The sequence below is a fragment of the Ochotona princeps genome, chromosome 15 (assembly GCF_030435755.1).
Source record: "Ochotona princeps isolate mOchPri1 chromosome 15, mOchPri1.hap1, whole genome shotgun sequence".
In the NCBI taxonomy this organism is placed as follows: domain Eukaryota; kingdom Metazoa; phylum Chordata; class Mammalia; order Lagomorpha; family Ochotonidae; genus Ochotona; species Ochotona princeps.
Window position 1 is genome coordinate 10,140,319 of NC_080846.1, and position 26,702 is coordinate 10,167,020.

General features: G+C 48.6%; 1 protein-coding gene across 1 annotated transcript in view; it reads left to right on the top strand.

Moving 5' to 3' along the window:
• The window catches only part of SYN3 (synapsin III), a 392,583-nt gene that overhangs the window by 323,427 nt on the left and 42,454 nt on the right, over positions 1-26,702 (top strand). Inside the window, exon 7 of the mRNA XM_004589565.2 lies at positions 3,778-3,840. Coding sequence (XP_004589622.2) covers positions 3,778-3,840 — 63 coding nt within the window. The remainder of the gene's footprint in view (positions 1-3,777; positions 3,841-26,702) is intronic.

Sequence of the window (26,702 nt, forward strand, 5' to 3'; positions counted from 1 at the left end):
AACTTCTTAGAGCCCAAACACCTACCATGGGAAGACCACCAGATTCCACATCATTTGCCTTGGGGGATTCTGCACCTTCCCTCCCCCACCCCCACCTTCCTTCAGCATCTTTACTGGGACTTCCTTCATTCCTGCTGAAAACCCGGCCATGACTCCAAGCCTCCCCGGGCTGGCCAACCCTGTGACACTTTGTCTCTTTAACCACATGACAATCCCTTTAGAGACAGACACCCTATGTCACTCTTTTCTGTGTGTTGCATGTAGCCATCTTGTAACTATCATACAGCTAATGCTCATTGATTTGTTTTGGTATTATTGTTTCGATGATTCTCAGGGAAAAGGCTATGCGTGGGGTTCTCAGGGATGTATTCCTTGGTGCGAAGGATGCTTGTCTGGGAGTCAAATCCAAGAGCTTGTCTTCAGCTTCCCTATTAGGTCCCACAAAGACAACCTGTTCACATGTTGAGCTTTGGGTTCCAAGTAGACACAAAAAAAGATATTAGCTTTCTTTTGTTGCCTAAAGAGCCCCCCAAAACAGAAGCTTAAAGGAACATCCCACATCATCTCACAGCCCTATAGATCAGAAGTCCTATGCTGTGTGAGGTGGAAACACGAAGTTCTCATAGGAGCAAAGCAAGGGGCTTCTGTGCTGGGTTCACCATGCAGCCCAAGGTCCTCCTCCAAGCTCAGACTTAACCACTGGTAGGGTTCAGTTATCAGGACTGTAGGTCTGATACCCCTGATCCTTTATCCAGCAGAGGCCCCTTGGGGTCCTGGATGCTGCCCCATTCCTTCGTGTGTGACCCCTTGGAGCAGCAGTAAGATGCTGTGTGTTCTTCCTCATGCGTTCAGTCTTCCTGACCTCCCCTCCTGCCATCAGTATAACAAGGTGCTCTAATTCTCAAGGCTCAGGGTAACATTCAACAGTCATTGTCTGACACCATTATCCCATTCACGGTCTCCAGAGAATATGGCATAAGATCTCAGCTGGAGAGCAAGGCAGTTTTTCTAGAAATTCCACCACTGCCACAACACCGTGACGTGGGGTCAGATAAGGTTATGGATCAGGTTTCTTGGGATGAAAGCTGCCCGCCTGTAGTCACCTCTGGCCACGCTCCCCCGATGCCATCCCCTGGTTTTCTTCCTTTGGACTCATCACATCCCTGCCCATCTCACCCAGATGCTGCCAGGCCAGAGCCTCAGCATTCCTTCCTCAGTCGTCCGGTCCCCCTTTGTGTCTCTTCTTTACCCCAATAAAGCCAGAGTTAGATCCTCTCCCTCTCCCTTCTACTTCCTACTTTAGATCTCAAATAATTTTTCAAATTTTTACTTCCCTTATTTCTTAATCCTCCAACGATCCTGTGGGGTAGGGATTATCATGTCTGTTTTGCAGGTTAGAGATAAGAGGTTTAACAAAAAAAAACTAGCCCAGGTTGAGACAGAGAGGAAGTGACAAAGCAACTGGGGCTCCAGCAGCTGTCCTCTTTGCGTCCCTGTCCGAAGGTGCATGGGATCAGACCAGGGCCAGAGCGGGAGTGGAGCACGGAGGAGGGTACCTCCACCCTGCAGTGAAGTGGAAGTGAAGCCCCAGGAACATTCTGAAGATGTCTGTGACCTGTGAGGATGCCTGGGTCTCGCCATTCTTCTTCCTGATGAAAACACCCCCATTGGTCAAATGTACATCTTCCAACCCAAATGTTGGCAGCTCTTTCCCCACGCCGGAGGGCAGAAGATGGTCTGACCACTTCAGAAAGCAGTCTGGCAACATATAGCCAAGCTCACACAGAGCAATTCCACTCCCAAGCGTGTGCCCTGACATGCTCAAAGGGGGTGATTTCAGGAATGGTGCTTACAACTGGAAAAGTAGCAGTCACCTAAATGTTTGCCAGCAGGGCAGGGACAACGGGTAATGCAGTCATGGAACAGAATACTACACAGCAGGATAAAAATGACTCAGGAACATACACATCCATCTTATGGGAGTTTCACAATCATGATATGGAAGAAGTTGTATGGGCTTGTGTTCTTTGACATCACTTATGTAAAGTTTAGAAATGTATCACCTGGGGCTTGGCAGCGTGGTCTAGTGGCTAAGGTCCTCGCCTTGATCCCATATGGCCGCTGGTTCTAATCCCGGCAGCTCCACTTCCTCTCTATCTCTCCTCCTCTCAGTATATCTGACTTTGTAATAAAAATAAAATAAATCTTAAAAAAAAAAGGAAATGTATCACCTGTTGTTTGGGAATTATATGTAATAGAAGGATGGCAAACAAATACAAGAGAACGATAAACATAGAAGCCATCGGTGGTTAACTGTGAGGTGAGAGGGCAGGGAGCATGACCAGAAAGAAGTCTATCTGGGGTTTCAACTGTTCAGGCAAGGTTTCATTTTTGAAACAAATTGATGTTCAGAATATTGTATTTAATTAACAAATAGCCAACGGAACATCCTCCTGGCATAATATTAGATGGAAAGAGCGGGAAACAAAATCTGATATGCATGCTACTGTCAATTTTGTAAAACAAAACAAAACAAAAAGAAAAAAAGGAAAACAAAGATGAAATAAGAAGGCTGGCGGATAAGACACCACAACCGTTAGAAGTCAGAGGGTGTGCTCATTGTCTTGCTTACAGCTAGCATTTGCTATTCTTGTCCAAAATTTTGCAGTGAGTACATGTTGGGTTTAGAATCAAAAATCCAATTCTCCTCTTTAAAAAAAAAAAAAAATACAGTTCTTCACTTTAAAGGCTAAGTGGTAAAATTTTAGCCTAAAATCCAGAAAATAAATTATTCATGGTCTACGGTAGGCAGCCCTGCACTAAACCTCAAAGGGAAGGTTCATACCAAGCCTCGATCTGACATGCCCCAAGTTCAAATCCTTAGTCCCAGCCTTCCCCAGCTGCTGACTCCGTTCTCTTAGCAGTACACCGGCTATCATAATGCAATCATAATGCCTTCCCTGATGGGCTCCTGCACTATCATGGGTGTAAAATGGGATGAGGTCTCTGGAGTGGCTTTATGATCAACAACAACTGCACGTGACAGCCTGGGCCCCAAAAACCAGGAGGGAGAGCTGAATACTGCAAGGAGCCCATGGCATGCGGGCCACGCAAGGCAGCTGCCTTCAAGCACATTATGCCTTATGGGAGCAGATCACTCCAAGCCGTCCCTCAATGCAGTGTCCATGGGTGCAGCTAGGAGATGCTTGCGCCCACAGAGATCACGATTATGAAGAAACTTCCACCACTGACCTCAAAGGGTTCAGAGGAGATGGCAAGAGGGCTCAGATTGTTAAAGTATCATTGGAAGGAAGGACAAGAAGCAGAACTGTGCCAGGAATGGGGAAGCTGCCACTCCCTTGCCCATGCACGTGGGAACACGCATGTCCTCTCCACAGCAACCCTGTGATGTGGGTACCATGATTATCACCCCATTGTACAGATGAGGAAAGTGAGGCTTGAATCAGTGTCATGTTTCATTTATACAACTGCATAGTGGAAAAGTCAGGATCAGAAACCAGTCAGCTTGCCTCCCTTGAAATATCTCTGTTGGCTGGTAGAGGTCCCAGGAAGACTGGTTTTCAGAGCTCAGCGCTCCCTTTGGAAGCCAAAAATGCTGACATTTAGCGTGTTAGAAACATGGCAGGATGACCATCTGTCACAGCGTTCTGAGGATTCCTGGGGACATCAGTAGAGTGTACCATTCTATACACTGCAGCGCCCAGAGTCCCAGTGGAAACACTCGGAGTTGCTAACGAGTGATCTCTTGTTTTTCAGCTCACAGCCCCGCACTTCCCTGTGGTGGTCAAGTTGGGACATGCCCACGCCGGTATGGGAAAGGTAAGAGAAATGGCCCCCACGGGACACACCCAGGGCCAACCCAGACTACCCATTCCTGCTGCCTTAGCACAAGCACCCAAGAGTCCCCAGGAGATGATACTCCCCACCCCAACACCCCTCACTCAAGGCTTCTGTTGCCTGGAAACTTCTCCCAACTCAGTTCCTACTTGCAGACCCCCTACCTGGAATTGCTGGTTCACCATTGTCTGTGGTCGTGGCTTAACAGAAACAGATGGAAAGCATTTCGTAGCATAGGATTCTTTTACGAGCGGTTTTGCTGTCAACACCTCCACAGCTGCATGGCACACTCACATCTTACAGATTCTGTGTCTCCTGCACAGCTAGAAGAGTGGTAAATGCGCCTGGCTCTGTGGGAGAAGCCCCAGGAGCCGGTTAGCTTCTGCAGGGGTAAAGACTAAACTCTACACAGCTGCAAGCAACATCCTGACATCCATATGGGTCAGACTCTTCCAGGTGCAAGTGTTAAAACCTGGCCCAAGTTAGGGAGAAAACAGTAATTCCCTGGTTAGCATTATGAGGACAGCCAAGAGAGTTCTTGGTGGATTCAGGCAGAGTTGGGTCCAGGAGCTCAACCGGTGTGGTCAGATTCTCTCTCTCTCTCTCTCTCTCTCTCTCTCTCTCTCTCTCTCTCTCTCTCTCTCTCTCTCTCTCTCTCTCTCTCACACACACACACACACACACACACACACACGCATGCACACAGCTCTCCTTTACATGATGTGTCCTCCTGTGGCTGTCCCTTGAGTCCACGCTGTCTGGTACTCTTTCTCCTACTCCCTCAGCTTCAACAGCTCTCTGCATGCCGACTGTCCCCAAAGTTGTGCTGCTCCTATGGGGCACCCAGCTCTTACGCCCAGTTGCTTCCTCTACTTCTCCACTTGTTTCCTAGGGAAACCTCAGACTCTAAATGGCCCAGGTCTTGCTCTACATCTTCCCAGACAGCCAAGTCTCCATCCTTCTCTTCTTGCCTCCTCCTGCTGTCGCCTCCATCTGTGCACCCAGAAACTTGGGTGCCATCTCCCGTTCTCCACCGTGTCCCATCAACTGCCCCTTGCTGCCATTCCTTTCACACGGTCCTGCCTCTCCAACCAATGCCATCAACTTGGGTGTATGTTGTTCATAAAATTAGAACATTCCCAAGAATTGAATTGTGTCTCTACAGCTTAAAATAATCCTCAACAGAAACTGGAAAGAAGAAAATGCTTAGCGACACTGATGCAACACCCAAGGGTGGGAATGTCTCTGAGAAACATAGGCCCCAAAGGGACTCCCAAGATGTGGGGAGGAGGGCACCTCTCCAAGGATAAAAACAACAAAATGACACAACTTGGAAATAAACTGAGGTTTGCAGAAATGCTGAGCTCAAGGGAAAAGAACTTTTCTCCTTATTTTGGGAATGAGAAACCGTGCAGGAATGGCCGGGGCATGTTGACTGAGCAAATGACGTCATGTTCAAGGTTGGGAGGGAGAAAAGCCAAGCTAGAATCTTTCACAGTGTTTCTACCTTGTCTCACGGCAGGGGTTGAGGGGGTGTCTGCCTTGAGACCAGCACAGGAGCTTCCTTAGGAGAAACGGGGCACAGAGCAACCAATGGGTACTGTACTGCTCAGAATCCAGCAGGCCTTGTGGATGTAGCTGCTGACCCATTCGCAACTAAACTTGACTCCTTTGGTGGTCCTGTGCATTGAGGATGCCTACTCTATGCTGAGAGTCAGGGGAGCCAATAGGACCTCAAGGAATTAGGAAAATTGTCACACACATCATGTGTGGTCAGGCTAAGCCAGAAGGCTGTGCAGAGAGAGTGGGGCTTAAAGGAAAGGCCTGAATCCTGTTTAGGGGATGGCTGGGAAGATGGCAAAGGCTCCTGAGAAGGGTTGAGGCTTCGCTGGGAAGGACAAGTGGATTGCATTGGTGGCTGTGGTGAGGAAAGGCCCACGGGGAGAGGAGCTGACTCAAGCTCGTGTGGAGTACATGAGGCATTAGGGATGTGCACGTGCTGCAGCACCTGCAGGCGGAAGGAATCCTAACAAACAAGAAATACTAGCAAATAAGATGGACCAATACACCCTTGTAGGAAAGCAGCGAAAAATGGGTGTCACTGTGCACAGAAGCTAAAGCATGAAATGAAATGCTATTCTTCCGTTTTGATAAGGCTTAGCTGAAGCATCATCAGGGGAACAGCCAGACAGGTTAGACCAGTAGTTGTGGGTGGCAGGGGACCGGGGAGCAGCATGGAAGGTTCTCTGTTTTGGTTCTGCCTGGAGACGGGAATGCTGTAAAGTGCTTAAGACCATCCCCACCACAAAGAATTGTAGAGCTGTAAATGCCAGTGGTGCCAAGTTGAAAACGTCTGGGCAAAACTTATTTTCTTTTCCTTCATTGAAGGTTTTACCAGACTAGAAATCAGAGGAAGCAGTAGTGATTTATAGGAGTCAGCATGTTTCAAAGAATGTTCCAAGGAATTTTCATTATTCAGGATGCTAAAGTCTATTTGAGTCCAGGAGATTGGGGAAAAGTGTGTTAAGGTCAATTTTCAGTCCAGAATTTCTGGGTCACAAATATGTTCAGATACATTTTAAGGGGCCAAAAATGTGGGAAAGCAGGCAGAAGTTCCCAGGCTTATCAGAGCCCAGAAACCTTTGACCATTATGTTTTATTGAGATAGATGCTCTTGTATTAATTTGTAAAAACTCTTCACTCATGAACGGATGATCTTCCTCTCTGTATCTCCTTCTTTCTGTATATCTGACTTTACAATAAAAATAAAATAACTTTTTAAAAAACTCTTATTACAAAATGAATCTTCTGTAATATTTTGAAGCTATTTTTCTCCCTCTGACAACTCCATGTTGATTTCATTCCATTTTAATAATTTTAAAGTGCTTTTCTAATGTTCCCATCTGAGAAGATAGTATAACAGAAAAGGAATGTGGGTCTAAATCAAAAGTATATACTTTCTTGTTGTGAGAACTTAAGCTATTTAGCCTACCCTCATGCATTTCCTCCTATGTAAAATGCAGTTAATAATGTTACCGGTATCATCAGTGGATTGTGACGATTTAGAGACGTTGTGTGCCTAAAGTGAACACACACTGAATGAGCGTCACAATCCAAAATGTTCAGACCTGCTCTGGGGACTCAAAATCCATGAAGGCTATGCAGGAGAGAAGACTAAAAGGCATCCTAGGTCAGACTTCATCTCCTTTTGCTCCGCATTCACTTTGAGTCAGATGAGTATTGGGGTGCCAACAGCTGGAATCAAAAATGCCAAATAGGGGCCAATATTGTGGCACAATAGGTTAAGATACCGCTTGTGATGTTGGCATTCCATATGAGCACTGATTCGAATCCTGTTTGCTCCGCTTTTGGTCCAGCTCTTTACTGGGAAAACAGCAGAAGAGATCTAAGGGCTTGACCCTTGACCTGTTCGTAGAAGACCCAGATGGCATTCTATGTTCCTGTCTCATGTGCCTGAGCTAGTCCAGCAATCTGGAAAATGAATCAGTGGATAGACGAGCTCGCTCGCTCTCTCTCTCTCTCTCTGTCTGCCTTAAAATAAATAAAAATATTTAAAAATATGCCAGGTACATCCATGAACATGGCTTCAACTTCATTAGTCATCAAGGACTAATGTAAATTAAAACTGAGATGCTACTATGTAATCAGAACTAGTAAGAGATTGATTCTAGTAAGTATTGGTGAGAACACACAACAATTGAACCACAATCACACACAACACAATAGGATTTAGACACGTTGTGTGCATCAAGCACGTAACTCTATCTAAAGCGAGGCACAGCTAGTGAACTTAGGAATTGCTGCACCTACTTCGGAGTACAGATGAATATCGTTCACTAAACTAAAGTTACACAGGTGTTCTCCTGGGTCCACCCAACCTAAATACAGGCATGGGTGCACCAAAATACATGTTTACAGCAGCTTTATTCATAAATGCAAACCCCTTGTATTTATTAACAATGGAATAGTTGAACTACAGTATATTCATACAGATGGATAAATTTTCAGCAATAAAAATGAACTACAACTACACACAACAAGGCTTATGAATCCCACAAACATACCATTGAATGAGACAAGTAGATACAGAAGAATGCCTGCTTCTATAAATCCACTTTTGCAAGAAAATTATAGTGTTAACTGGATACAAGTGATAAAATATTTGAGAAAAGCAAAAAAATTAATACTTTGAAAGAGTGGAAGTTGCTGGTGGGGATCATTGATAAAAGCTACAAGTGGGCAGGGTTTTTTTTTTTAAAGATTTACTTATTTTTACTATAAAGTCAGATATACAGAGAGGAGGAGAGACAGAGAGGAAGATCCCCCGTCTGATGATTCACTCCCCAAGTGAGCACAACGGCCTGATCTGAAGCCAGGAGCTCTTCCAGGTCTCCCATGCAGGTGCAGGGTCCCAAGGCTTTGGGCTGTCCTCAGCTGCTTTCCCAGACCACAAGTAGGGAGTTGAATGGGAAGTGGGGCTGCTGGGATTAGAACCGGCGCCCATATTCAAGATGAGGACTTTAGCTGCTAGGCCACTGCGCCGGGCCCAAGTGGGCATGTTTTACATGTTGACTTGGGTGATCGCTGTGTCTGTGCTGGTTTGTGATAGTTCACTGAACTGTTGCTTCTATTTTGCATTCTCCTACATAGTTCCCTTGCATTTCAAAATGATATTTTAAAAATACAGTCCCCTCTTAGGATAATATATTGCTAGAGACAGCTAATCTGTAGCAAAGCAACAACTTTGTACCGTGCTGGTGATCAGTCTGCAGTCAGCAGGTGGGGTGGAGTTCTGGGTGTGCATCAACAGAGGGACCTGGACAGGGAAGTGTGCCAAAGAATGGACTAGCTAGTGAAGAAAAGAGAAATCTGGCCTAGGTCAACTAGAGGCAGAGTGACCAGTATCTTAAAAACATGGAAAGTTGTCATGGACTGATTCCAAACAAGACCTCATGGAAGAACGAAGACCAAAGTCAGGAAAAGCCAGTCACACTGAGAGCAACCTTCTAATAGTCAGAAGTAACTGTAAGTAGAGTGGACAGGCTCTTCCTGTAGGAGGTGCTCACACCTAAGACAGCTGGAGTGAAAATGAACACTCAGTGGGGAGATTCAATGGGGAGATTCAAGAAATGCTGTAACCCCTGAAGTTCCGAAAGGTCAGCATGTGTTTATGTGTGGCTGCAGTGTGAACCCTTTGCAGCGAAGATGGCCGTAGCTGCTTTGAACTCTTGCAGAAGCCCATGAGATCAAGGCGCCCAGAGATGACTCCTGTATGGTCTTGCAATGATAAGATTCTGTGGCTTGAATCAATAATGTGAGCACTCCGTTGAAAGGAATGGTGTGATGTTATGTTAGCATCATGGGATTGGAAGTCAATTTCAAGGTCCATTGCCAGTATAGTGTGAAGCTGGAGGCTGTAGAAGCTGGATCCAGGATTTCTGGTTTTCGCTTTGTTTTGGAGGTTTTCAGGGAAGTCATTTTCTAGTTCTATGTTCTTGGACAAGTTGCTCGAACTCTCTGTGCCTCAGTTCCCTCAATTCCCTCGCCTGTAAAGTGGGGATAATAACCTCCCTCCTGTAGTTGCCATGACGATAGGCTGCATCAATCCAGACTTGGGAAGGTGGCTGATAAACATTCAGTGAATTAGAGCTTTCAAAATTCTTCTGATTGCTTAGCCACTTGTCTCAGCTAAGATGAGATAAGCAGTTGGCCCTAACAGACAAGAAGTCGAGAATCATCGAATTAAGCTTGGGAGAAATTCTTTCAAGAAAGTGGCTTCCAGCAACCCCAGGAGAGGTGGAGATAAGGAGCTAACTCAAACGCTACCCTGGGAGCTGCAGTATCCTTTATTTCATAGATTAGACTTGCATCCCCACATCTTCCAGCAGATAAGAACTTAATGCCGAGCAAAGGGACCCACCCAAGGCCACCCAGCGAGTGAACATCTCCAATCACAGAGCAAGAAGGGAAAAGAAAGACCTTTGAGATCACTCAGCCCAACGCATACTGATAAACAGTAAATAACGTTGTTCACAATAGTAATAATAGAAGTCAATGCTCCATAGAGCATGCTAGGTGCAGCACAGTATTCTAAAATGTATGTGCACTCATGTAGCACAGTTCTCCCATGAAGCAGTTACTATCAGTCGCTCCATTCTACCGAAGGAGAAACTCAAGCACCAGCAGCAAGAGGCAGAGCTGGGATACAAAACCAGGCACTCTGTAGCACTCAAGCTCAGAGGCGTGAAGAGACAGACCTGGCCCCAGGGTGATAAGCCCAGAGCCAAGTCTTACAACACTTTCCCCCTGCAGGCCCAGGGTCCAGCTGTCCTCAGAGGAGGCTGAAATGACAGTTCTGCGAGGGAGCTCCAAGACAGGACAGGATGCATCCAGCAGCCCCAGGCAGCTCACGCAGCCCAGCTGGGCCAGGTTCGCTGCTGTCATCAGCTCCGAGCATCCTGGACTGCGATGCTTCCTCCGAGACTGACTCACACCTTGAGCTTTCCCAGCACAGTCCCTGAATTTCAAGGGTGAGGAGGTAGCCCAAGAGCTGGACAGAGGGTGGATTGGAAAATGAGCCAGGGGAGGAAGGGAGGCCAGGGGAAGCAGTTAGGGAATGGAAAGGCTCTCTGTCACTGGGAGAGGAGTCACTCACTCTGCTTCTTGCTCAGGAGAGAGAGAGAGAGAGAGAGAGAGAGAGAGAGAGAGAAAGAGAGAGAGAATTGGAGCCCTCAGCCTGCAGTGCTCAGGGAAAGGAGAGGCCAAGGACCCTGCTGGGCTGTGAAGGAGGAAGAGGAGGAGGGACCACACACACTTTTCAGCCGTCTCTATCCCACCTCCTTCTTTGTCCTATCCCATCTTCCCTGCCCATGTTCTGAGATGAGGCATTGGGAGGGACCAGATCAGTTAGTCCACCACCTTAGAACTGGTGCCACCAACACTTTCAATTCTCCTTACAAGTGCAGCACAGAGCAGCAATGCTCAGAGCTCTCCATTTTGTGTCTGCAATTCACCTGCTCACCACAATATGCTTGGGGCTCCAAAATGACCCCTCGCTTCACTTCCACAGTCACTTGTGGATATGCGTAGTGTGGTGGCATACCTGAGTCAAGGGGAGACTCTGCCATCTTGGGTTAACTATCTCACAACACAATCTACTGGCGTCACATTTCCACATTTTTGTGCTTCCCCTGACCCCCATGGACAATCTCACTGCTTAAAATGCTCACACCAAGTGGAGGTGCAGTCCTAGAGTATTGTCTGAAGTTCCTGAGTGATGGCTCCTTAATGGAAAGCTACATGTGGAAGAGATCTATATTTCACCTGGGCATGAGTTGTTGTAATATTGGCTGTGAGTTCAAAGTTAGTGAATCAATAGACGTCACATAAAATGTCTTTATTTTTTTAAAGATTTATTTATTTTTATTTGAAGGACATATGTCGTAGAGACAGAAGGAGAGACAGAGAAAGGTTTCCCATCTGCTGTTTCACTCCTCAAATGGCCACAATGGCCAGAGCTGCTCTGATCCAAAGACAGGAACCAGGGGTTTCGTCCAGCATAGGTGCAGGGGCTCAAGGACTTGGGCCATCTTCTGCTACCTTCCTAGGTCACAAGCAAGCAGCTGAATCAGAAGTGGAGCAGCTAAAACAAGAAACAGTGCCCATACGGGATGCTGGCATCACAAGTGGAAGATTAGGCTACTATGCCACCATATCAGTCCATATATAGTGTCTTTAAACAGAACCTCACATAAAACTATATACTGATTGGTCAATGTAAATATTGTCCCCAGAGGCTTAAAAGTACAGAACCCATATTTCTGTTTGGAAAGATGGAGCAGTATTGACTAAGTCAGTGTTCACTGCAGCTTTATAGAGCATAACCCACAGAGAATGCGAATCAGCAACTGTATGTATGTGCACCCATACACACATCCTGCAAAGAATCCTTAGGTTTTCTTTCTGCCTTTGAATACTAGAACACCATGATTCTTTTTGAAAAGAAAAAGATGCTTTTCCTTTATTTGAAAGGCAGAGTGGCAGAGTGAAAAGCAGTGAGAGAGAAAGGGAGGAGAGATCTTTCATCTACTGATTCTATCCCCAAAAGGCCACAACAGTAGGAGCTGGGCCAGGCTGAAGCCAGGATCCAGAAACTCCTTCCTGGTCTTCTTCATAGATGATAGGAACCCAAACACTTGAACCTTTCCCAGGTGCCTCAGCAGGAAGCTGGATCTGAAGTAGAACAACAAGGACTCCAACTGGAATGCCATTGTCACAAGCAGTAGCTTAACCCACCACAGCCTCAAAACCTGGCCTCTAACATGATTCTAGACACAAGCAGAGCAAACAGAAGCAGTCATCCGCTGGCTTCCTCTACCTGAAATGTGACATGCTAAAGGCATGAATGATCTGGATCACGGATTGATCTTTTCTTGCCAAGGTTTAAGATCTCAACTTCCCCTGCTGCCTCTTACAACCTTGCACCACTGACACAAGCATTGGTCTGGGTTTAAGAAATCTGGATCACCGTCGTGCCTGGGACCAGCAGGACCCACCTGGGCCAGTCACTTAAACACACACACACACAGTTTCCCCATATGTCCACTCTCCGTGATTTCCTCTCTCTGTGACTTGGAGGAGCGGGTGAGTGATGGCGCCTAAGAAGGCAGGAAGCTCTGTGTCAGTGTGAGACAGGGAGGTAAAGACTTGGGACTCAGCTCTGAGCTAGGCTCTGCCATTTGCCAGCACAGCAACCTTGAACACTTTGCTCTACTTCTCGGTGACTACTGAAAGCAGATTAGATGGATGAGCAAGGAGGACAGAAAGCCTTGGGCACGTGGGCAATGCCTCGTCTGTCCGTCTGATCCTCAGAGGCACCTGCAGCGGCATTGCTGCTTCTAGATTTGCAGAGGTTCCCTGAGTCGTTTTGGCCAAGGTCACAGCTAAGTGGCAGCAGCAGGACTTGAATCGAGGCCAGCAGATCCTTCGGCCCTTTTCTCCTTGCTGCCAAGGACCTTGGAGAACAGTCGGTGGAATCGTCTCTTCCCCTTACAAGGCAACGAGCCAAGTTCCTTGCAGAGTTGATTTATAAAGAATTTCACGAGGTCCCACCCAAGAATCATGGCAGTACCTCTGAGACAAGGCTGACCTTTCGCATATGAATTGCACTCAGTTTTTTTTGTTCTGCTGATCTCGCAGCAGGCTTCAAGCCAAGACCATGAACACTCATCGTAAGAGAATGAGAAGAACAGCATCCCCTGGCACACTGCCCTAAAGACCTCGCACAGCCCACCACCTGCACACCCCATTTTGGCAAGAGGGGCAGAGATGTGGGGAGAGGTTGGTGGGAAGGAGTGAATTAGCTGCTGTATGGACACCGGTGCATGCAACTGTGAGAAACACAGGGTATCATGATTTATTCCAACTGACAAACATTGAGAAGCAGTTCAGTTTTCTTTTTCTTTTTCTGCTTCCTGGCTGAGTCTATTGACTCATTGTGCATAACAAAGGTTTCCTCTTAGAAGTCCCTCTGTAAGGGCAACATCCCTTGGGGTGGGGGACATGTTGTCAGCTGACACTATCTGGTGACTGGCTCTTGCCTTGTCCCTGGCATGAGACAGTCCTTTGATGTGGGTATTTCTGTCATGACACCCATTTTGCAGATGATACAAGCATAGACCAAAGAGGAGAAAAGATATGCACAAACCTACACCTTGCATGTCCATTTTATTTCCATGGATGCCTGGGCCATTAGCTTCCAGAGAGTTCTACCAGCCCATTGGCATCACAGCCTGTGTGTCTGTGGAGACCAGCCCCAACCCCAATGCTCAGGCACAGCCCTGTCTTGCTTACAAGCAGTGCAGAAGAGGTGACAGGAGACAGAGGGAGGCCACCTTCCTTGCTGGAGACACAGACACAGCTGCCCTTGCAGCAAGATCCCTGCAAGGAACACCAGTCACATGTCTGGTTTCCTGGAGCTTCCCTTGGGCATGGCTGGCACAATGGCTGACAGGTGGCAGTGGCAGTGTTGTCTGTCCAGGAAGACCAGTGAAGATACAAACAGCAGATGGCCGACTCTAATTTGTGGCCAGGGCTCCGTCCCCGACTTACTGACAACTGCCATCTTGCTGTGTGTGTGGGAATGCCTGCGTGTGTCCCCATACATTTGGAGATGGACAGAGCTGTGACCTGGGGCCCAGGCATCCATCAGAAGCTTCTGTGAAGCCTCTGGATAAAGGAGCCTTTCTCTTCCTGCCTCCTGGCCTTCAGCCCCAAGACAGCTTCGACAAAACACAGGGGTGCACTTGAAGATGTGAGACTGGCAACGTGGCAGGGTGGTGGGTGAGGTACAACCTTTTTTATCTTGAGGCACTCAGAGAAAGTGATGGTAGTGATGATCTAGCAGGTGTATGGAGGAGGCTGCTGGCCCCCTGCAGAGAAGAGCTGTGGACTCCCAGCCCCAGTAAGAAATGCAGGATCTATAGGAAGGGCACTTGCAGGATGCTCTCAGACCAGGTGAGCTGAGCCATGGAATCAGACAGACCGGAGCTCCTCTACAGCTTTGCTTCCTACAGAGCGCTCTCTGGAGGGATGGCAGCAGCTGTATTTCCTGCCCCACCATCCCACCCCATGCCCGCATCCCCAGGGGGCCTCTTAGCAACTCAGACCTGAGCCCACACCTGCTGAGTGAGCCCCCAGGAGGCCTAAGATCCATGTGCTGCCCTGTGCCACCACTGGTGGAACCTGAGCATGCCACCTCGAATGCTCGAGGAACCAGCCAGGAGCCCAGATGGGGACTTGGATGGCCCGAAAAGGCCATGGCCGGCCTCTGAGCGAGGCCACGTCGCAGGCCGTGAGAGACTCGGCAGCCCAGCAGCAGCTGTCCTGACTTGGACCAGAAGTTGACTCTCTGGATCTCCCACATGCACTCTCCTGATTTTAAAATATTGGCAACTGATTTCAAACTCCTGACACATTGAGGAGGCCAAGAGAAGCATCTGGCCACTCAACCCTAGGACCTGGGACTTTGTTTTGCTGTCTCCAGCTTCAGGGGAAAAAAAGACAGGATTTTGGCCTCGTCCTTCCTTTAAAGGGGGCGGTGGAACTGAATAGTTAAGGCTGCAGGCTGTGTGAGGAACTCAGGAGTTCAAATCCTGACTCAGCCACTTAGTAGCTTTACAAACTTGGGCAAGCCCTCTGTTTCTATAGAAGGGCTCTAGTGAATCCCCCTAGTGGCTGGGGATGTCCCTGCAGGCTAATGGAGATAAAACTCCTAAAAAAAAAAAAACCAAATAAACAAAAAAACTGTAGCTTTATAGGGGCTATGGATTCACTCCCTCTAGGAACTGGGAACTCCCTAAAGTTTCCTTGCCCCCAGATTCCCTCGGGGATCTTACTAAGCTGAAAACTGTCCTTTACTGGGTCTGGGGTGGGGCTTCTGTGGGGTTGTGCATAACCCCAGGTGAGGTGAACACCCTGGTCCGTGAGCTAGGTCAGAGGTCAGCGAGCGTTTTTCCACACAGAGCCAGATGGCCAATATTTCAGGCTTTGTGATTCGGTCTCTGCTGCAGCTACTCAGCCTGCCCTGGTGGTGTGAAATAGCCACCGACAGTCCAGAGGTGAGGAGGTGGGGCTGCGCTCCCAGAAAACTTAACTTTGGGCACTAAAGTTTGAATTTCAAGTCATTTTTTACGCATCAAGGAAAACTGTTCTTGTAGGAGTCATTCTGAATTCATAAGCTGTGCAAAGCCAGGCCTGACCACTCCCACCTCCCACCCCAGTCCCAGATCATTTACAGCCTGGTCATGTCATGCGCCCCACCAGACTGCAAGCCTCTTGGAGCCCCGAGCTGTATGCACCCACTGACCTCAGCTGTCTACCCCACCCAGGACAGGGCCCTGTGCAGCGGAAAGCCCGCGCCTTGTCCCGCACAATGAGCAGGGGCCTGGGAGGATGCGATGCTGCCCTTCAGGTCTGACACTTGACGGTGCCTCCCTTCCCCTGCATGGGGTCTCACGGTCATGCCACAGCTCTGTAAACATACTGGCAGGAGCCCAGTGAGCCTGGAGCTCTGTTACAGCAGGAGAAATTTTGATTTATTAGTAGGGAGAGCAGTGGGAAGGAGCCGGCACACTGATAAGCAGGATAATGAGTTCCTCGAACCATCCATCAAACCCTGTCGTTCCCATCACACTCCCACACCACCTCTTCCGCCGCTGGTGGCACATGACCAGCCAAGACAGGGGCTGCTTTTTTTTTTTTTAAAGATTTTATTATTATTGGAAAGCCGGATATACACAGAGGAGAGACAGAGAGGAAGATCTTCCATCCGATGTTTCACTCCCCAAGTGAGCCGCAACGGGCCGGTGCGCACCGATCCGAAGCCGGGAACCAGGAACCTCTTCCAGGTCTCCCACGCGGGTGCAGGGTCCCAATGCATTGGGCCGTCCTCGACTGCTTTCCCAGGCCACAGGCAGGGAGCTGGATGGGAAGTGGAGCTGCCAGGATTAGAACCGGCGCCCATATGGGATCCCGGGGCGTTCAAGACGAGGACTTTAGCCACTAGGCCACGCCGCCGGGCCCAACAGGGGCTCCTTTTGACGTCCAGAAAGGTTGGATGGGGGCAAGGGCTTTTGGGAATTTGAGGCCCATGGCACCTGGTGGCCTGAATGCTGATGTCCCCCTAGAAGGTGACAACAAGAAGAGGATGACTGAGAGTGTGCCCCTAAGAAAGTAGTTCCAGGAAGGGGCAAAGGCTCAACCCCAACAGACTCAGGCCTCTGGGCTTCATCCCACGAACACAGATGGGTTTGGTGCACAGATGTGCTCAGTGAGGCGGTCAGGAAGCGTTCACGGGGCATTTTGAAGAGTGCCTTGTAAGTTTGTGCTGCACGTGAGCAAGGTGCCAGAGGCGCCAGAGACTTGGCTGGAGGTGCCCCCATATGCAGGGAGTTTACACACCAAGGACACAGACACACCAGACCACAGTCCAGGGTAGGTTGTGGTCCTCTGCCACCTGCAGGCCAGTTGCCACCTCTCCCACCCTCCTGTCTTTGTAAATAAAGTTTTATTGTAACATGGCCCTGCCTTTTTGTATGTACATGCTGCCTGTGGCTGCTTTCACACTGCAATGTCGGACATGGGTCATTTTTATAGCACACAAAGCCTACAATGTTTATCACTGGACTCTTTATAGAAGAAGTTTGCCACTCCCGGGCCTAGTACAATAATTTTCCCAAAACTTGAAACTCCAAGAAATAGTACATTTCACCTTACCACCTGGTTCTTAAATACTCTGTATAAATCAAGATGAGCTTCGGCGCCTGACCTGCTCTGACTCTACGCTAAGTATTCTGATTTTGTCTGCCCCAGATATTCTTTCAGTGTCACTTATGATCCATTCCGTTGACTGGATGACCCATTTCACACTCACACTTTGGATAATACTGGTTTACTGGTGGGGGAGCTTCATCATATTTATTCATTTATTCAAGAAATGTGTATCAACCCAGTGTTTCTTCCATTCCCTGGACACTGGATGTGCAATGGCAGGCAGGGCCAACTGTCAGTCCCCGAAGGCAGATGCAGGTGTTGGAGAACAGCAGATGAAGCTGTCATGTGCTGTGGAAAGGGGCTCTGAAGCAGAAAGAAGTGGCCGAGGAGACAGAGAGTAATGGGGCATGTCCGGACAGGCCTCTCTGTGCGGAAGACAAAGGCCCCAAGGCTGGTGCCCGCTCCTGGTGTTTAGGATCTGTAGAAGAGGGCAGTGGGGAGGGGAAGTGGCAGGAAGCCGCAAGCTCCAGGAGCGAGCAGGGCCATGCAGGCCACGGGCCGCGAGCAGTGCAGAGAGAAATGAACCCCGAACCAGAAAGACAAGCGAGTACTGAGCAGAGTGACCAGATGCAGAAGCCTCTATCTGGACTTGCTCATTTGTCCAAAATACATGTCCCGGGGACAGCATCGTGGAGCAACAGCTGAAGCAACCTCAGCCTCCCATATCCAAGAGCTGGTTCAAGCCCCCACTGTTCTGCTTCCCATCCAGCTCCCTGCTAATGCACCTTGGAGAGCAGCAGAAGACGGCCCAAGTGCTGGAGTTCCTGCCATCCTCATGGGGGACTCAGGCTGAGTTCCTGGCCCAGCCCTGACTATTGCAACTATCTGGGGAGTAAACCAGTGAATGGAAAATTCTCTCTTCCTCCTTCCCTCTCTCCCTTTTTCTCTGTCACTCTGCCTATCTAATGAATAATATCTTTTAATGCAACAAAAGATTCATGCAGTATGATGCGGTCTCTGTGCTGAGGCATGCAAGCATGACATGTGGACTGATAAGCCCAGAGCCTTCCTTCACAGTGGAGACAGCAGCCCTGTCAGCTACCACAGGCTGGAGCTCTCCTGTGTGAAATGCTTAGTGTTTCACAAGTGTTTCTGATTTGGGATTTTTTTCCCAAGTCTTGGAATATTTGTATATGCATAATGACATGTTTGGGGAATGAGACCTGAGTCTGAAGATGAATTTCATTCTTGTTTCACAGACACCTCATACTCACAACCTGCAGGTGGGTTGATATGTAACTGGAACAACTCGGCGCAGGAAGCTGAGGTTCACAGGGTGGAATTTTCCACTCGGGGCAGTCAAGCCTGGACCTGTAATGAAACTGTCCTAACAAGGAAATGTGCGGGCAAGCAGAAGCACCTTCAGGGGGCTTTAGGGAAACTTCCGCAAGAGGAGAAACTTGCGTTGTATCAGGTGGGAACAGCAGCTCCATGCGCTCCAGGCAGCAGGATCTGTAAGCAGAGGTGTGAAGGCCCAGAAGGGCACTGTAACTGTGTGGCACGTGGGAAGTGTGACCCTTCACCCTGGCAAAGCAGCCAAAGAGCCCAGCAAGCTGGCACCCGCCGCCCGAGACTCTGGTGTGATTGGCCCCAGGAGAGTGCAGGTGTCGGCATTTTTATCCCCCCGCCCCCAGGATGTTAACCTGGAGCTCTAGGCTAGAACAAGAGCAGGAAGAGCAGGTGAAGCCGTGGCCACATCAGGAGCTTGAACTTCATCTTTCTGGTTTCTTTTTTTAATGATTTATATGTTTATTTAAAAGGCAGAGTTGCAGAGAGAGAGGGAGCAACACACACGTACACACAGAGACTGTCCATGCAATGCTTCACTCCCAAAGGGGCCTCAACAGCAAGGGCCGAGCCAGGCTGATACCAGGAGCCAGGAACTCCATTCTAGTCTCCCGTGTGGGTACAGGGACCCAAATACTGGGCTATTTTCCACTGCTTTCCCAGATGCATTAGCAGGGAGCTGGATCTGAAGCGAAGCAACCGGGACTCCAAGCAGTACTCAAAGGCAGCTGCTTAACCCACTGTGCCACAACATTACACACACACACACACACACACACACACACCACGGTCTGAATAGTTGTAGGTGAAGAATGGACTTGATTGGACTTTTAGGGGAAAAGGGTCCTCTGGCAGTGCTGTGAGACAAGAGGAGGAGACAAGGCCCCCGGAGGCCCACTAGAAGGAAGAGAACTGCAGCGATCCAAGGAGGAGGGGTTTGAGCCCAGGCAGATGCGATGCAAAGGAACAGCTAAGAATGTGCTGGAGATCTGAGAAAGGCAGCCACGGCAACTGACTGGGAGCCAAACCAGAAGAGGAAAAGTGGCCTGGTGAGCCCAGCCCTGAAACAGGAAATCACCAGGAGCAGACGCGTAGGTAGGGCGATCACGATCCGGTTCCCGCATTCGGAATGAGAAGAACCTATGGAAAAAACATCAGCGACAGTCATGAACAAAGCCCTTACGGAGAACGTCCTGGGTGCCAGGTCCCAAAATTCCTGTTGTGTGAGTGTTCTCACCGCAGCTCTGTGACACGGGTGATCCCGTGAGTCCCATTGTACAGAGTGGAAAATGGAGACTCAGAGAAGCCTCATGGATGGGAAAAGCGGTGACAGGCATAGCAGTGTGCACAGGGTGTGCGTGTGGCACACGGCGAGTGCTTGGCCCACGGCACGGTCCTGTGTGCCAGCGTCAGTTTCTCCCCACTGTGGGAGGGCCATGCCGGGGGAACCAGTGATGTTTAGGGGCCCAAGTACACACTGAGGCTTCTGCTTTCACTCTGGGCTCCTGAATGGAGACTCTGAAATATCTCTCGACCTTGCCTCTTCATCAGCCCTAGCACACCTCGACTCTTCTTTATTTTGCTTTCTTTTATTTCTTCTTGCAAAGCTAATCAGTCTCATCAGGGGAATTCGAGCTATTGGCCATGTAGCCAGAAGAGGTTTGGGTTTTTTTCTTATTTTATTCTGGTGGAAAGAGGGGGAGCTTTAGCATTATTATGTTTTAGTCGCTCTCGCCTGCTCCCATGCCAAGTCGACAGAGCTGCCCTTTGGGCTTTCATCTCCCATGTCCACAGTGCCAGAGTCATTTTATCAACACAGCCATTTGATCCAGCTCTCTCGCAGAGCCTGGAGTGCTTTAGGCGTCCTAGGAACAGGACGCCAGCGAGTGACAGCCTCGGCGGTGCAGCCGCTGGTGGCTCCTCTGGGTGAGTCAGGGAGCAAGCATTCCATGTATGGTCATGACGGGAAGATGCCATGGCCTCAGCAGAAAAGAAGCAGCCAGAGCATCCCTGGTTCACAGCACGGGAGCAGGAAGCCACCACAGCCACAAGGAGAACTTAGAATTTCCATTTTGTTCCATAGTTTTCATTTCCATCCCCCACTCTCCAGGAGACATTCCCCACAACCCTGTTCTCAGGCCTGGGGATCCCCTGGATGATACAAGGGAACTTTAAAAATTCATGAAAAGGCAATGGAATTGAAAGATAATTTTATTACGGTACAAAAATAATTTGGAAATCCAGGCACAGCTTTGTCAGTTGCTATGTCTGCCATGGTCCCACTGTGTTTGCTACCATTTGTCCATATTAAAGCTCACTGTGTCCTGTGCGTGGACTTGGAAGTGTTGGGGTTAAGGAGAACAGCTCCCAGAGGCAGGATGTCTGACCCTCCACCCAGAGGTTTCCTCAGCTAAGATCCCCCCTTGAGCCATTTAAATGAGCAAGGGGGACATTCAGTGTGCAAGAAGGCTCCTAGGGGGCGCTGTTCTGCATGAAGCAAGGACATCCAGCAGCATCCCACACTCCACATGCACACAACTTCAAGGATGCCAGGCCTCACTGGGGTGCCTCAAGACTACTGGATCCAGGTTGAAAACCTCTCCTTCAGGTTGAAAGACTGCCCAGGTGCTGTGGTCAGCATCCACTTACCCACGTATCCATTCAGAAAAAATTTTTTAAATATGTTGAACACCCAGTGTGTACAGGGAGTTCAGAACTACACTAGTGAGCTTCACAGGCAACTGCCAACTTTCATGGAGATTATTACTGGAGGTGGGAGGGGTAACAGAAAGCTGCCAGATCATCTGGGGACGTGCGATGCTGGCATCATGGGTGGTGGCTTTACCTACCATGCCACAATACTAGCCCTTGGAGTGAAGCTTTGAAATGTTCTATTTTAATGAAGCAATCATCAAACATTTACACAGCACTCCAACTCCATCCTCAGTACATGGAAACATAGTTCCCTAAAACTATCTTCCAGTCAAAGATGTGATGACGCCCTGACTGTGAAACTACGGGGAGTTGGGTGAGCCCTAATCAGTGTCTACCCACTTCTGGAGGAAACACTCCCGCCACAGATGACTGTAAGCTCACAAAGACTAATAACTGGCTCACAAAACGTCCAGTGAGCAGTCACCTCTCATAAAGCATCATGAGCCAGCACCAGGACACCACGCCCCCAGCCCTCCCTCGTGCCTATCGCCCACAGTGGGGCTCCAAGGTCCTGAGAGCTTCAGATGGAGCAGTCACAGGAAGGTGGGGGGGACAGAGTAATGGAAGCCCATGAGCTGGGGGTCACTGAAGACCAGGGCTGGATTGTGATTAGAAATGGCCATGGTGCAAGGTCAGGGACAGGAAAGCTGATACCTTCCTAAGTCAAGTCCCCCCAAACCCACCTGTGCTTGACACACCTCAGAACTTGCCCTGGGTGGGGACTCCTCCTTAGATGGTCTCTGACTCACCCACGCAGGACAACTCATGCCTGTTCTTCAGCAGCTGTGGACCCACAGCCCTCTCCATTGCACCCTCTTACAGTTCTTTTCCTGGACCTGGAGGGAAGACACCCTGATTGGAGCCCCCAGTTTTTGGCATGTGACCTGATTCTTTCATTTACTCAATCACTGCTAGTTGCCTCCATCTTTGGATGCTCTAACAGAATATTCTGGAAAGGGTCACTTGTTGAAAACCAGAGTTACCTCTTACTGCTCTGGAGGCTGGGAAGGCCAAGGTCAAGGGACTGCACTTGCTCAACACCTGACAAGGGCCTTCCTCCTGCACCACAACTCGGCAGAGGGTGAGACAGAATGAGTGCTAGGAAGAACTTGCTTTTATAGCAAAGTCATCACCTTGATAATTCATTAATCTGTGAATGGATTAACCCATTTATGGGGACAGGACAGCCCAATCAACACCCAGAAGGCCTACCTCCAAATACCAGCACCATATGATTTACAGGATTAAGTTTCTGACACATCAAACTGCCCCCTGGGTTGCTTGGGACAAGCAAAGGCCCTCTTCTGTGGCAGGCAGTGTTCCAGGACGTGAAAATGCAACAGGGAACAGAGCCAAGTCCCTGCTTTCTCGAAAGTTCTGATTCTGAAAAGCACCCTGTAGACACAAGTGTCCCACTAGTCCCTGGGGGTCATTCACTGCCCATGGGGAGGCGGGGAGGAAGAGTTTCCATTTCCTTTAGTTTAACCCCACACATAGGCAGGGCCAGCCTTCTGGGTCCTTTAATTCTACTTTTTTTTAAAGACTTATTTTATTTTTATTGGAAAGTCAGATTTACAGAGAGAAAGATCTTCCATCCACTACTTCACTCCCAACTGGCCACAACAGCAGATCTGAGCCTATCCAAAGTCAGGAGCCAGGAACTTCCATGTCTCCCACACAGGTGCAGGATCCCAAAGCTTTGGGCCATCCTCAACTGCTTTCTCAGGCCACTAACAGGGAGCTGGAAGGGAAGTGGAGCAGCCAGGATGCAAACCGGTGCCCATATAGGATCCCAACACATGCAAGGCAAGGACTTTAGCCACCAGGCTACCATGCTGGGCCCTAATTCTACTTTTTAAATGTTGACTTAGGGATAAGGACACGAAGGCCTTGGAAGGTATCATTGTCATAGGCTAGGAGTTGTGGTTAAGTATTCATCCTGGTAACCCATGAATATTCTGAGCTGAGTTGTTTCACAAGTTAGGCAACTCTAGGTAGAAAACAGATGAGATAAATTTGAGGTGTCCTAGACCCAGGATGTGGAAAGGCTTTGAGCCCCAGCTTCCGGGATGCATGGGTAGAGACAGTCAGCCTCACAGATACACTGGAGCCAACCACTCCTGGTGCCCACTCTTTACTCTTTGCATGGAGAAGCAGAAGGAAGAAAATAGAGATGGAGGAAGAGAGAAATGGAGATACTGAGAGTAGTGTGGGCCCTGAAGTATGTTCTTACTCAGACATAACAACCCCCAATTCCAGGAGAAGCTGTAAAGTCCTCCCTCTACCCTTGCAGCACCATATGCCCAAAGTATGGTGTCTGCTTTTGTTATTTATACAACTCAGTTTCTATATTTAAAAGGCAGAGTGGGAAAGAGGTGGACAGAGACAGAGGAGATCTTCCACTGACTAGTTCACTTCCCAAATGACTGTAATGCCTGAGGCTGGGCCAGGCCAAAGGCAGGCGCCAGGGAATTCATCTGGGTCTCCCTTGTGAGTGTAGGAGCCCAGGCACTCGAACTACCCCCTGTTGCTTTCCAAGGCACATTAACAGTGAATTGGATCAGAAGTGGAGCAACTGGGACTCAAACCAGCACCCATATAGCATGCTGGTATTGCAGGCAGCAGCTTTATCCACTAGGCCGCAATGCTAGTCACTATACAGTGTTTTTGTTTTTAATAAAACACACACACACACACACACACACACACACACACACACACACACACACGTCCCTCCACTCTGTCTCTCTGCTTAGATATATTCCAAATGGTATGTTGTGTATATCACCACCACAGATGATGAGTTTTATGGGGTTGCATCATTTTTACTCACATGTGTTGAAATAAACAAGTAAGTTAACGTTTCAATTGCTCCTTTATGTGCCCTCTGTGTCATCCTGTGGGCCACCAGTGTCATGCACAGTGGATCACAGGCAAGGAGAAGTTAACACCCTGGTGCCAAAAAGACTGGGAGCTAGTTGTGGTCCTTGGCTTGGGAGCCACTCAGCACCTGTCACCCAGCCCTCTCCATACAGCAGTTCTCTCCTGTGCAGAATGAGGAGGTTGGCCAGATGCCCCTTCCAAGATACAGTGTCAAATTGTCCATTTGATAAATGTGGGGTTATTACGGATTATATTTCAAGAAGGGTTCTCTGTAACTAGTCCTCCACCTACCTGAGATTGTTCCCACCATCCCCAGTGCCCCTTCTTTTCCTATTGCAAAGCAGATCTACCTGGGAAAGCAACTTGTAAGCTTCCATTCATTAAGATTCCATTTTATAATTGGGGGAAAGAGCCTGCAATTGTTTCCAGACCTCAGCACAATGCTCTCACCCCTTTAACCTGGTAGAGTGAGTCACATCCCAACCCACACACAAAAATTTCCTTATTGTTTTTTAAAAATATTTACAATGGCCTTTTGCATCCCTGTGGCTCACAAGCGAGCCAGACAGATGAGGAGTTGGACCATCTCCTGGCAGGACCCATGCCCAGCCCCCCCTCCTCCTCCTCTTCCTCCTCCTCGTCTGTCTTCTGGCTGTAGACAAACACCTCCCCAGTCTTTCAGGAAAGTCAGCAGGTTTTCAATTCCTCCCTAAAAGGTTCTGCATGGAGTGGGGTTTATTCCATACCATGTACCATTCCATCAGCCTCAGAAATTGCACATGAGCAGGATGCGGTCTGGCCATTCTTGCCTCTAACACACCTGCAGCATTAGCTGGACCAAACACGCTACAGAGTCCAGAGAGAAAAGCTTCTATCATTACCAAATATAAGGCACCATGCCCAGAAAGCTAAAGCTAATAGCTTAATGCTGTCTGTGTGTGTTGAACTTCACAAAAGCTCTAAACACCCGGTTAATGAACGTGTTTCTAATTCATGGTGAGCAGCTAACAGACACCACTTTGTGCCGGCCACTATTCAGACCACTTGACTTGGTTAATTTCACTAAATGTTCTTCATAACTCTGTGTGGCAAATGCTATCCTAAACAACACTTTACAGATGAGAAAACTGAGGTCTAGGGAAGTTGATACAGAGTAACACAGCTTATTAAGTAGTTAAGCCTGACTCCCGAACCATGCTCAAGCCATGTGGGAAGTTCTCTGCATTTTTGTGAAAACTTTTGTGCATGTAATAATAGCCACTTCATAGGAGAAATAGAATAAATACATTGTATAAATACATAAAAATGGCACGTCTCAGAAAGCTCATGGAGGGGCTTCTGTTGTAGCATAAGGGGTAAAGCTGCCACGTGCAATGGCTGGCATCCCATACAGATGCCAGTTTGCATTCTGGCTGCTCTGTTTCTGATCAGCATTCATGCTAAAGTGCCTCAGAAAGTAGCGAAAGTGGCATTTTCAGAACTTGACTGATGTCCTCAGGCCCCATGTTCTTCCCCCATTTGGGACCCACTGCCCCTCTTTGGAGCTTGCCTTCCTAGCCCACCATGCCTTGCTTACACTCTTTCTCCAGCTCAGCCATGTCTCATCTACCTCTGAGCCCTGGCTCTCGTCTCCACCATATCCTCCTCTGGGGTTGGCTTCCTATCCATTTTCTCTCATCTTTAGCTCTCCAAACTACTTCCTGACTTGATAGCCTTTTGACATGGAAGCATATTCTAGTGTCAGATTTTACAAGAATAACATACATTAGTTATTACGTAGGTCTTTGCTCCATCCATGTTCCTACCTTGTCACCCAGTTGTACATTTTCTACTGATGCATAATTGTCCACTGTGGGATTATTGTGATCAATCAAGACAGACATACAACGTGCAATGATCCAAACAAGGTGATTTGTCTTCTCCTTGCCTTAAATTTGTATTACTCCATTGTGTTAGCAAGTTTCAAACTCCTCCTTTCTGGTTGTGTATAAAATAAAGCGATCAGCTGTCAAGATCTGTGATAGTGCCCAAAGCAATTCAGCATGATGATAAGAAATGCAGTCTTGAGCTCTGCTATTGGGGTATGAGGCACAGCTCTGCCCTTCATGACCTGAGTGACCTTGAGAAAGTTAGTTAGTTAGGATGCATGAGAAATCCTCAATAAAGGTGGCCCCTGCTATAGAGGGGGCCTCGCCGTCATGGCTGGGGTCTAGGCAGTCAAACTGCCCTCTGCCAACCAGCTATGTGATCTGGAAGCCATCACTGACCCCCCCCCCCCAATGCCCAGACTTCAGTTTACTCCTCTGTAATGGGCAGGGACTCCCAGTGGAAAGGACTTTGCAAACCCTTAGCAGGTGGTTCTCTTGTTGGCCCCCTGTGCTGTGTCTGCTGGTAGGTGGAGTCCTACTGCCTCCATCCCACGCCTTTACTGCCTTTTCTGACCTCCGTTCTCATTGTCTCAGATCAGCTAGGCTCCATGTCTGCTCTCAACTCCAGCGCTGCTGCCTGAACAATCCCTCAGCCCCTGTCTTAGCTGTTCCCATCCATCTTCTTCCACAACCGGTGATGAGATGAAGGTCCTGAAACCCAGCACCGGTGACATCACT